The following is an 11,379-nucleotide window of genomic DNA, read 5'->3' as shown; positions in this document are numbered from 1 at the left end:
GACGTAAATTCCTCCCAACCCCCCAAAACAAAAGCTTCGTCCACACTGCACACCTTTCCTGCACCCCCATCCACTCCCCCCCTCGTCGTCCGTGTCTCATCTCTCCAGGCTCGGGTTTCCATTGCCCCGCGCCGCAAGGAGGCTGGTCAATCCTGATTCCATTATCTAAATTCGTGCAAGACCCTTGACTCATAGGTGATTAAGGGCTGGGCCAGAAGCGGCCTCCCCTCAGCTTGGCTAATGGAGTGGAATTGGGAGAGTGACTTCCTAATCAGATCAGCTCTCATTTCTAGCCTCTCAGGTGGCCCATCCCGGCAGAGAACTGTGAAAACCAATGCTCGTCCAACCGGGAACAGAACAGGATGTACCTGGAGGCTTGCTTCCCGGCTGGCCGGCAGGGCCCTGCCCGGTCACAGCAGTATGGTAAGCACCACCCCCCGAAAATGGGGCGATACAACCCGGCTAGAGAGAAGGCATTAGGACATGGTTTCCAAAGTCAGTTCCCTTTATTAAATGTTGATTTTTCACAGACCAGAAATACAAAATAAAAGTAGAAACAGGCCCCCATTAGGAGCTATAGGCCTGACCTCACATGACCCCTGCTGCAGCAACTTGAACAGGAGAAGCAGCAGCCCTAAGGTGGGGAGAACAGGCCCAGGATTCCACCCTGCACCGCACTGCCCCACCCAATCTCTCCCCAGATGATAAAGAGCCACCCTTGGGAAGCAGAGGAGGACGTCTCCCCCGCTGCCTCAGCGAAGTGCATTCCACCAGGACAGCCTGTCAAGATGGCACAAAACCCGAGGACTACATTCCATATGAGAAACTGGTACCAAACATGGGTGGGGAGACCGCAGGTGTCATAGAGCAAGCCCAAGGAGAGAGAATTTTCCTCCTCTCTACTCATCAGATCCTGATGCCGAGTCTTCTGAGCTGGGGGGAGTACTGGCCAGCTCCTCTTCTTCAGAGTCCTGAAAATCAAAGGTCTCTTAAGGGCCCTCCCAGGGAGCCAGTTTCCAGTGGTGAAGGATGCCTAATCCCATACCCACCCACCCCCAAATGCAGCACTGGCCTTCAGAACCTCCCATGTGCAACCTTCTATTCCACCTCGTTATTCTTACAGACCTACCAACCGCAACCCAACCCGAGACATGCACCCCTCACCCCCAAACCTGCCATACCTCACTCCGCCTTCTCTTCTTTTTGCTCTTGTTCTCTCCGGAAGAGCTCTCATCACTGGACACAAACTCCTTGCTCTTGAAGCTCTCACTTAGCTGCCTTGATGAGGACTTGGATGATGAGCCCCTTGAGGGTGTTGATTTCTTTTCCACTTTCACCTTTACCTTCTTCTTCTTCTTTGACTTGTCTCTAAAGCAGCAAGAGGGGAAAGGGCCTGGACCTTCAAGTTCACCCACCAAAATCAATCCACCCCTAACTTTAACAGGGCTTCTCTCACTCCCAGCCACACTGCCCATCTCACTATAAATGCAAACAGCCATCCAGGTGAGCCCCAAGTGCCCCAAGGAAGAGCCTCCTAAGTAAATAACCAGAAAAATCAGAGGCCAGAGCTTGAAGCGGTCTCACGTGCAGAGCTTATTTGACATCCCTTGCTTTATCCTAAAGTTTCATGTGAATTGGGACGCCTGGGTGGCTCAGTTAGTTAAGCAGCTGCCTTCGGCTCAGGTCATGATCCCAGCGTCCTGGGATCGAGTCCCACATCGAGCTCCTTGCTTGGCAGGGAGCCTGCTTCTCCCTCTGCCTCTGCCTATGCTCGCTCACTCTCTCTCCCACTCTCTCTCTGACAAATAAATAAATAAAGTTTCACGTGAATTACGTTCCATCCTAATGTTTTGTTAATTCCTCCACACCTTCAAATAAAACTAACTCTCTAGGAAAAGGGCCCCATTTATCCAGTGACCTCAGGAATTCTCTAGCACATTACCCATTCTTGGGCAATTGCCTACCCAGACTTGAGAAGCACTGCCCAACAGCAGTCAGAGGTATCTATTATCTTTAACACCCCAATTCTCAACCTAGACCCACATAAGTAGATGCTGAAAAGCACTTACTAGGCTATTTTGTTCCCAACACTCACCTCTTAGAAGACTCACCCCGGCCCCCTTCATATTCTTTCATGGCTTTTTCATATTCCCTCCTGGCATCCTCAGCCTTCCGATCCCACTCCTGTCACACACACACACACACACACACACACACACACACACACGAAAAAAAGAGAAGAATGAGCCCTCTTCCTGATGCAGGCAACATCTAGACAGAAAAGGTGCACCGATGGCCCATCCCTGCCCCCTCTATCAGTTACTAAGTCGCCACCCCTCATCTCTGCTGCCATTCACCTCTTTCTTCTCTTTGGACATTCCCTTCCAGATCTCGCCTGCCTTCTTGGAAAGATCCGTGATACTGATGCCGGGATGGTCTGACTTGATCTTCTCTCGGCTGGCATTGAGCCACAGCATGTAGGCAGACATCGGCCTCTTGGGGGCATTGGGGTCTTTGCCCTTCTTCACCTACATAAAAATCCAAATGCCTTGAGCCATCTATTTCTCACAGACGCCCACCCTCTCCAAAACAAATTATTTAGATCACCTGCTCAGGGAAAAAAAAAAATGAGGACTGAAGAGGCATAAAGCTAGACTGAGAGCTCCCAAGGCCAGGAACCCTGTCTCCTCCCCCTGCACCCACTACCTCACTCACTAGGGACCCCTTGCCTTAGGCTCCTGGGACAGAAGGTGGTCTCCTAATTCAGATCTCCCAGAAGCTAATTAGTCCAAAGGCCAGAGAGAAAAATTTCCAAGATACTCTTCAAGGTCATATTCATTGGCTACACAGAGCAGCCCCAGAAGGACCACCTGACAGGCCCTACTGGTGGTAGACAGGGAAAGGTAAAGGGAATGGCTCCCCACCACCCTTCCACTCTGAGTGTGCACCTCCACAGGCTTCTTGCGGCTTTTTCGGTCCTTGGCCATCTTGGCCTTTTTAAGCTGCTTCCGTTTCTTTTCATCCCGGTCACTGTCACCCTCATTACTAGAGGAGCTAGCTGAGGCGTTGCTGTCAAACCTGCCAAGGAGAGGGGGCTTAGACCCAGGAAGGAGAGCACCCCACGGCCACAGGACAGGAGGGAAACAAGTCTAAAGCTACCTGCCCAAAAAAGGGGAGGTGGGACCACAGGACAGCTTCCTGGCCACTGGCCCCCATCCTGCTTCCTCCTCACAGCTAAAGTGGCTTCAGCTGTCCCCTCCCCACACCTGGCCCCTTCCCCACACCCAGCTGTGGCATCAGTCAGCCAACAGAAGACAAAATAACGAGTGGGCTTCAGCTGCTCTCTTTGCTCATGGGCTGACCCACGCCAGCCCCATACTCTTGGGGACAGGCACTTGGGTCTTGCCTTGCCTGGAACACAACCCAAGTACTCCTCACCACTTCCTTTGAGTTAGCTGTCTTAATCCACCCCAGAGGCTTTTCTGATAAAGAGATAATTACTATAGAAAAGGGACGGGTCGCCTGGGTGGCTCAGTGGGTTAAGCCTCTGCCTTCCGCTCAGGTCATGATCCCAGGGTCCAGAGATCAAGCCCCGCATTGGGCTCTCTGCTTGGCAAGGAGCCTGCTTCCCCCTCTCTCTCTGCCTGCCTCTCTGCCTATTGTGAGCTATCTGTCAAATAAATAAATAAAATCTTCATAAAGATAAATAATATAATAAAATAAAATCTAGGGGCACCTGACTAGCAGTTGGAAGAGCATGCAGCTCTTGACCTCAGGATTGTGAGTTCAAGACCCCTTGGGTATAGATATTACTTTAAAAAAAATATATATATATATATATATATATATGTGTGTATATATATATATATATATATATATATAAAAACGGGAAACTGATCTCAGTCCAAATCCGTCCATACCCATATAATTAAGTTCTATCAGATAGGCATGGAACTCCTCAGAAGACAGACAAACCTCCATTACACCTGTATGGTGCTGGATGATTTTCAAGGGATTTTTGCAAGCATCTGCTCACTGACCTTCATAAGTATGTGGCAACCAGAACTAGCAATCTCCTATATACATATGCTAGCCCTATATATATATGTATATTTATGTATATATGTGTGTATATATAGAGACACACACATATATATACCATGTATCTACATATATAGCTCTATATATCTATTTGGGGTTGTGGGAGGTAAGTTGGGTTTTTTGGCTGCCCAACATTCATTTCCAATTCTTCTGGATAAAGAAAGAAATTCTTCCTAATTTTCTGTGGGAACCACCTTGCCCCCACTCAGGAGGGGCTCAGTCCACCCCCAGAATTTAAGGGTGGGTACATGCCTAGTTCTAGCACATCAGCACACATCCTGGTAACTCAGGAAGGGGCAGTGATCATGCTGTTCACTGCTGCCCTGAGAGAAGAGGCACTTCTGGGTGTTAAACCAATAGCATTAAGCCTGCCCAGAGCTTCTGAGGGTCATGTGACACTGCATGGGCCAAACTTACCTAAAAATAAGAAAATTAGAGGAAGTAAAACAGAATCCCCACAACTTTTGAGCATCTGGATCCAGGTACCCGAAGCCCACTATATCCCTGGACTCTCCAGTTCCGTGAACTGACAAAACTCCCTTTTATGCTAAAGTCAGTTTGAGTCATGTTTCTGACTTGGCAATCAGGAACCTTGATCAATACAGCAAGGGGGGACCACCTGAGGTCCTAGGTGAGGACACAGAGACTCAACAACTCACCCCAAAAATCACAGCAAGGAAGTGGGCAGGTGCTGGCTCTTATTCCTATTTTCTCCCCACTTGTTTTTCTGGTTTTACTATGTGCCTTGCACTTGCAAAGCCCTTGACAATTTCCAAAGCCACTTCCGGTAAACCTCAGAAGAGGTCGCTCTTCCACCCTGGGTCAGTAGCTAACATTAAGACATGAGAAATGTTCAGATATCTTCTGGCCCCTTAAGCTTATAGGCCTCCACCTCACCCGTGTGAGTGGAACCAAAACTCACTCCTCTGCCACGTCTTCCTCCTCTTCACCTGGATTGAATGACTCATCTGAAAAAGAACAGGATGCATCAGCTTTGCCCCAGAGACCCTGCCCCCTTCCCCAGATGCCCAACTCTGGCCCCAGGCAAGAGCTTGACCGCCCTCATGCCCCAGCACTGCTGAGGCAAGCCCACCGGTTTCTTCTCCTGAGTCATCGCTGCTGTCGTTGGCATTCTCTTCCCGGATCTTGCCCTCTTCCTTCATCCGCTCCAAGTAAGCATCGTGCTGGTCCTCATCAGAGTCGGCGTACTCATCGTAGCTTGGGTTCATGCCCTAGCCAGGGAAGAGATGCGAGTGAGGGCCAAGTCACCCTGGCGCCAGAACCCTGCACACTCAAAAGCACCCCCCGACCCGTGCCTGTGAGTAAGATCAGCTCCCAGAAGACCCTGGGGCTGCATGGTCCACACACAACACCGTGCAGGGCCTATGCCCGAGAACCTCCTGCCAACCGGGTTAGTCCAAGCCCCTCCCTCTCCCAGCCCCACTGGAGGCTCCTGAGGCAGCGAGACTGATCTAAGCTCATGCTGAGGAAACCTGCACCGGGAAGGGGGGAGGGTCACACGCACCTCTTTTTTCTATAAGGGTAAGAAGAAAAGACAGAGTGAAAAAGAAGGCAGAAGAATCCCTGCTCCCTCCACACCCCCGACAGATCAGAAGGGGCTCATCCTTCCCTCACACACAGGTACCTCTTTGAGTCCTCGGTTTTTGATGTTGAGTTTTTTGGCATTGACAAAATCAAACAGCTTCCCATACTCCTCCCTGTGAGGCGAGATGCACCAGGTTACTAGACAGGCGGGGCCCATGCCCAGGGTGGGCTGCACGCTATCCTAATACCCACAGGCTGGGAGGTGCTGACCACGTTACCCAAGCTAACAGCTCGGAGAGCCCCCAGAGAACTGTGGTAAAGAAGAGTCAGACACTAGTCGCAAAAGGAACATGCAGAGTCTCGAGCGTCTGGGAAAGAAAAGGTGGGGAGGGTGTGTACCTATCCACCAGATATGCCCAAAGCAGGGGGGGAGACGTCACAGAAAGGGACATTTACACCTCTGTGCTAGTCTGAATTTTGTACTTCACAGGGTTGTCGTGAGGATGAAGTGGAAAGACGTTTGAAGACTTCTGGCCCACAGTGAGCACTCAGTAAACATTAGCTGCTGTTTTCTCAGGCACAGAGCTCATTCCAGGAAAGGGAGAGATAGCATTTCCATCATGGGGGAAGTGAAGAAGGGCTAGTACTGAGCACATAATATGGGAAACAATTTAAGTACAGAAAGCAAGCCAGGGAGAGGCTTTCAAAGGCTGACCACTCCAAGAAGGACCAAATCCCAGGCAAGCAAAAGAAAACTTCTGCTCAAGGCCTGAAAAATTGGGTAAGAGTCATAGGCCCAGAAAGGCCCCCACGCCATGCCAGGCTTCCCAGTAGAGGCTCGGTCCAGACCAGGATTCCCAGGAAGCGACTGGCAGAGGATCTCACCTCTCAATGCTACTGAAGGTATACTGGGTGCCCTGCTTGGTCTCAATTTCAAAGTCAAAGGAACGAGTGGTGGTGGTACCACGGGCAAAGTTGACAAAGGAGATCTCATCAAAGCGGATGTGCACAGGTGGCTTGTGGACGTAGATGAAGCCCCGCTCCAGAGGGTAAAGCAGTCCTGAACTTGCCTTGTAGGAGCAGGTGATGCACTGGGCTCCTGAGTGCCTGGTGGAAGAGGCGGGGAGCCCAGTCAGTGTCTCCCCAGGAGCAGGAGGCACAGAGCCTAACGCACATCTCTCAGCAGTGACACACATGTGCTCAGGCCCTGAGGGTAAAACCCACTATGCTGCTCTGATGGAGACAACTGACACCTGTCATGCTCTGACCCAACCGGACCTCAAGGAGACTGTGTTCCCGGCCCAGGAGGGGTTTACCAAGAAGACACAGCATAGCACCCCCCGCTCCTGCCCCCTGGTCAGGCCAGGACGCCAGGCCGGCACTCTCACCCTTGGAAGTTGCCTGGCACTGTGATCTTGCGGTTGACCAGCGCTTTCATGACCCGGCTGACCATCTCGTACAGGGATCCTGACATGTTCTTAGTGAGCCGGCCCTCAAAGCGCTTCTCCACCTCTTCCCTACAAAGAGAGGAAGGTGAGGTCACCGGTGCTGCTGCCTTCTAACGGCATACGGGTCTCCTGCCTGGACAGTAGCAGGACATGAACTCAAGGACATACTCACTCATTCATGTTGAGAGTCAACGAGATGTCCTCATCCTTGGAGAAAAGGAGGATCAGGAAGTGGTAACGGGTTTGGCCCTGCTTGATGGGGGGATCTAGACTGATCTGGTAAGGAAGAGCCAACAAGGTTTCACAGCGATCAGGGTTCCACAAGAATTGCTCATTAACCAAACCCCGGCAAGACGGATCTCTTGGGCAAACACCAGGACGAGATCCAGCCCCCATGGTTTCTGCTTACCACAAAGAACATCTGGCGCTGGTCTTTGTGGGGCAGCAGAAAGAGACGCAGCACCGTGGTATAGGGGATCTTGTAGTCGAAGGTCTTGCCGTGAAGGTGCAGAAAGGTGGGGTAGATCCGAATGTCATAACGGCCTCGGGGAGTCAGACACTGCAGCTCCCGGAAGATGCAGATGGCGTCTCCAGTAGCCTGGATCACATCCGCCTTAGACAGCACATTCTGGGCAAAAGCCTGCAAAAGTACACGCTGGTGATCAGGCAGCGGGGATCCTGCTTCCAGGCGAGCCAGGGCCTGCTCAGCACCATCTGCTCTCAAGGAGACCAGGGGAGGCCTCACCTCAACTGGGTCCACACCATCCTCCTGAGTGGGCGGCACATAGAAGCGCACCTCCATGAGGGACACCTCTGCGTCATCGTTCTGGTGGAATTCCAGTGTCACCTCGTTCTTGCCGGTGGTACACTGGGACACATTGCTGAGGGGTATCTCAAAGACAGGCTGGTCACCAATGTCGAAGGAAAGCAGCTGCCCTGAGGGGAAAGGGCTTATCAACCACAAGCTCCTCCCCTCAAGTCTGCAAAAACAACAGTCCTGCCAGACTGTCCATCCCAAGGACAGAGCACTGGACTATTTGGCCGCACTATACCCCCAAGACCAGGCACAGTGCCTCATACACTACTGGTCCTCAATAAATTTATGATGAATTACAAACTGATAGGAAATCAGAAACAGTAGCAGAAAAAGAGCAAAACAAGGTAAAGGCTGCAACCTGTCATCCTACCTTCTTCTCCAAACCTCAGTCCTCCCCAGACTCACCACCAAACTTCACCGTTCCCCAGTTCCAGCCCTTCACACAGAGGTCCTTCTCCATCAGCTCAAGGCGATAGTGAGTTTTGAAGAAATCCGAGAGTTTCTCAAACTCCTGTGGGCAGAGGGGAGACAGAAGTCCCTACAAATCCTTGTGGCCTTAGCACAAACATTCTGGGATTCTCTCTGAGAAACTGCCCTCAATCTACCTTCTATCAGAAACCCAGCTGTTGAAAGAAGCTATGGCCAGGGGCTGGATCTCAGAGTAGGGGAGGCGTAAAGTATGGTCATCTCCTGGTCATGGGCCTCCCCATGCTCTCTGACTTTATACAGGCAGTGCTTTAATGAAAGGGAAATTAACATGCAGTAAAGCATTTAACTCAAACAGTTCAAAACTGAAAAACAAACCTCAAACTAAAGCACTAAGATTCTGAATCTGGACAAAGGCAATGAGCAGAAACCACCAAAAAAAAAAAAAAAAAAAAATCACAATGGTAGAAAACCTTCTGGAGTCAAAGCACAAGACACCCAAGGCTGAACACTGCTTAATGGCCATAATGGCCCTGCTCTGAGGGGCCAAAACTAGCAATTACATGCTTATCAAAAGAGCCCCAACTCTTTCTAGAAGACTACACAAGGTGGCACAGTAAAAGGAGGTTTATGGCCACAGGACGCCTCACCGATTCTCGGAAGCCGTCATACTTGTAGACATGGCCATTCTTCGTAAGCAGTTTAAGTCCGTGGCCCAGGGCGACACGGCGCCAGATGCCTTCAGTCAACTCGCCGGCCTGGATATTGTCCACTTTGCCCGTCTTACTATTCTTGAAAATGATACCCTGGCGGCTCAACCTCAACCGGCCATCGTTCTGTTGGGAAAACAGGCCCAAATGCAAGGGTACAATACACACTGTGTATGGGGCACAACGCCTACAACTGGGCTGGCCAGACCCTGATGCAGGACCAACAGATGCAGGGGGGAGGGTGAGGAAGAAGAGACAAAGCAACCAGGAAATCTGGATCCTAAAACCAAACCCGGGCATCCAAAACCCCTGCAAGTCCTTAGTCTGCCCTTGGGATACAGCAGCAGGAACAGTCCCTTTCAAACTGCAATCCTAGAACTCCTATACAGACGCTTTTTGAGTTACAATGGCTCAACTTAGAATTTTTCAACTCTATGATGGTGTGAAAATGATACACATTTAACAGAAACCATAATTTGAGTTTTGAATCTGTTATCTTTTCCCAAGCTAGCAACAGGTGATACAATCGTCCCCTGATGCTGGGCAGTGGCAGCGAGGCATAAGCTCCCAGTCGGCCACACAATCACCAGGGCTGATCACCAGTGTCAACAACCCATACACACACCACCCTTCTCTACCCGTTCTGTTTCACTGTTTCAGGACAGTATTTAACAAATTACATGAGATGTTCAAACTTTGTTATAAAGTAGACTTTGTGTTTGACGGTGTTGCCCAACTGAACACCGATGAAAACATTCTGAACCTGTTTAAGGCTAAGCTAACCTACGATGTTCATCAGGTTAGATGTTTTAAATATGTTTTCGACTTAAATAGTATTTTCAGTTCACCATGAGTTTTTGGCGATGTAACCCCGTTGGAGGGGCAGGAAGATCTGTATGCACTGCCTTTGGTTGGGGGAAACACCAACTACACATTATCCTCCCGCTCCTTTTCTAAAATAGCAACATCATCAAAGCAAGCTCTTACTCATGGACGAATGGTCTACTCCTCCTTCCCTCTCTCAGCCTTTACTAAAAGCCCAGGTCCTTCTTACCATGGAGCCTTTCACCTCCTGATAGACGTCGTTGAACTCCAGTGTTTCCGCCATACTGATCTGCCCCTGTTGGCCTCAATTGGGAGCTGGGCCCCAACTCCTGGGTGGGTGTGCGGGCACTCAGCACGTTGGGAATCTGAATTTAAGAGGGGGCTAGACAAACATCAAAGACAACATCTCACTCGGCCCACGGATGGAGCCAGGTGGCAAGCCCTGGCGGAGCCTGGGATGTCTCAGAATCTCCTCTGCCTGGGAACCTACAGCGAGCCCTGCAGACCTCAAGGAGTCAGGCCCAGCAGGGGCTGGAGAACCCGGCCTGGAGGAGCGCTTACTGCGGGACCCGACACCGGCTCGGGGCGCTCCACCGGGCGCCATGGCAACGGGCAGCAGAACCCCGGGGCCTGACCCTCAGCCGCGCCCCGACCCAGCTCCGAGTGCAAGGCTTCCCTCCCAGCACTCCCACCGCGCCGCGGCCCTGGACCCGCGGCTCCCCCGCCCCCTGAAATGGATTCGCCCGCTGCCCGTGGATTCGAACGCGGAACGGTCCATCTTGAGGATCCCGCGGGGGGAGCGGGGCCCGCGCCCTCTCGGGGCACGGGGCCGGCGACCACCCACCTCCTCGAGCTGCAGCCTCGCGACGGCCCAGGTGCGGGCGGTGGGCGCGCTGGGGGACGCGAGAGGGGGGGCGGGGACAAGGGGGATGGGGGGGACGCTGGGGAAGCTTTTCCCGCGTGCGCGGCCCCGCGTCCCGCCACCGGAAGCCGTGCACGGACCATAGAGAGGGTGAGCTGGCTAGAGAGACACGAGCCCGGCCCGCCTACGAGGCGGCCTCCTAGAGCGTCAACCGCCCAGGAGGACCTGAAGGAAGCGCCGCTGTGATTCAACTCGCACCGCGTGGCACCTGATGAGAAGAGGGGAGGGTGTAGGGCTGCTTGAAAAATTACACCTCTCCGGTGGAGGACTAGGTTCTGGAGAGAAATTCTGTAGTTTTCTCTTGTCGGGCTTCCCACGGACGCGTGTGTGTCTCTCTCCCAACGTCCTGCACAGGGGTGGCCCCTGTGGAGTGGTAGAAAGGAGTCTGTGGGGCGAGAAGACAAACATTGCGCGCTGCGGGGAGAAATGAGCCGCCCGCACCCGGGGTGCCGGCGTCACGGCGACCGTCCTAGTCGCCCCGGCGCCCAAACACTTCACTTCGGAAACCGCGGTGTCGGGGAGGCCTGGGGGAAGCTGGCGGATGGCGGGGTCAGATTCCCGCGCTCGAGTCAGTCCCCTCAGAGC

At 52.2% G+C, this 11,379-nt stretch overlaps 1 protein-coding gene across 2 annotated transcripts; it reads right to left on the bottom strand.

The window, feature by feature from the left end:
- Window positions 1–484: 484 nt before the first annotated feature.
- Window positions 485–10,866, bottom strand: SSRP1 (structure specific recognition protein 1). 2 transcript variants are annotated; one of them, XM_080816493.1, is made up of 17 exons: window positions 10,717–10,866; window positions 10,102–10,254; window positions 8,988–9,173; window positions 8,317–8,422; window positions 7,840–8,030; window positions 7,504–7,734; window positions 7,267–7,370; window positions 7,035–7,163; window positions 6,532–6,753; window positions 5,747–5,819; window positions 5,195–5,333; window positions 5,024–5,069; window positions 2,949–3,078; window positions 2,358–2,528; window positions 2,096–2,184; window positions 1,182–1,368; window positions 485–971 (listed from the first exon to the last, which is right to left on the bottom strand). In XM_080816493.1, the coding sequence occupies exons 2-17, from the start codon at window positions 10,153–10,155 to the stop codon at window positions 900–902; spliced, it is 2,130 nt and encodes a 709-aa protein (XP_080672619.1). In that variant the 5' UTR covers window positions 10,156–10,254; window positions 10,717–10,866; the 3' UTR covers window positions 485–899. The 2 variants fall into 2 exon arrangements, with proteins under 2 accessions (XP_080672619.1, XP_080672620.1); XM_080816494.1 differs by having other exon boundaries at window positions 10,102–10,237; window positions 10,717–10,864.
- Between the last annotated feature and the right edge of the window lie 513 nt (window positions 10,867–11,379).

This window comes from Martes martes, assembly GCF_963455335.1.
Source record: "Martes martes genome assembly, chromosome: 10".
Lineage (NCBI taxonomy): Eukaryota > Metazoa > Chordata > Mammalia > Carnivora > Mustelidae > Martes > Martes martes.
Note: the sequence above shows the minus strand (reverse complement) of the source record. Positions and strands in the feature narration are given on the sequence as shown.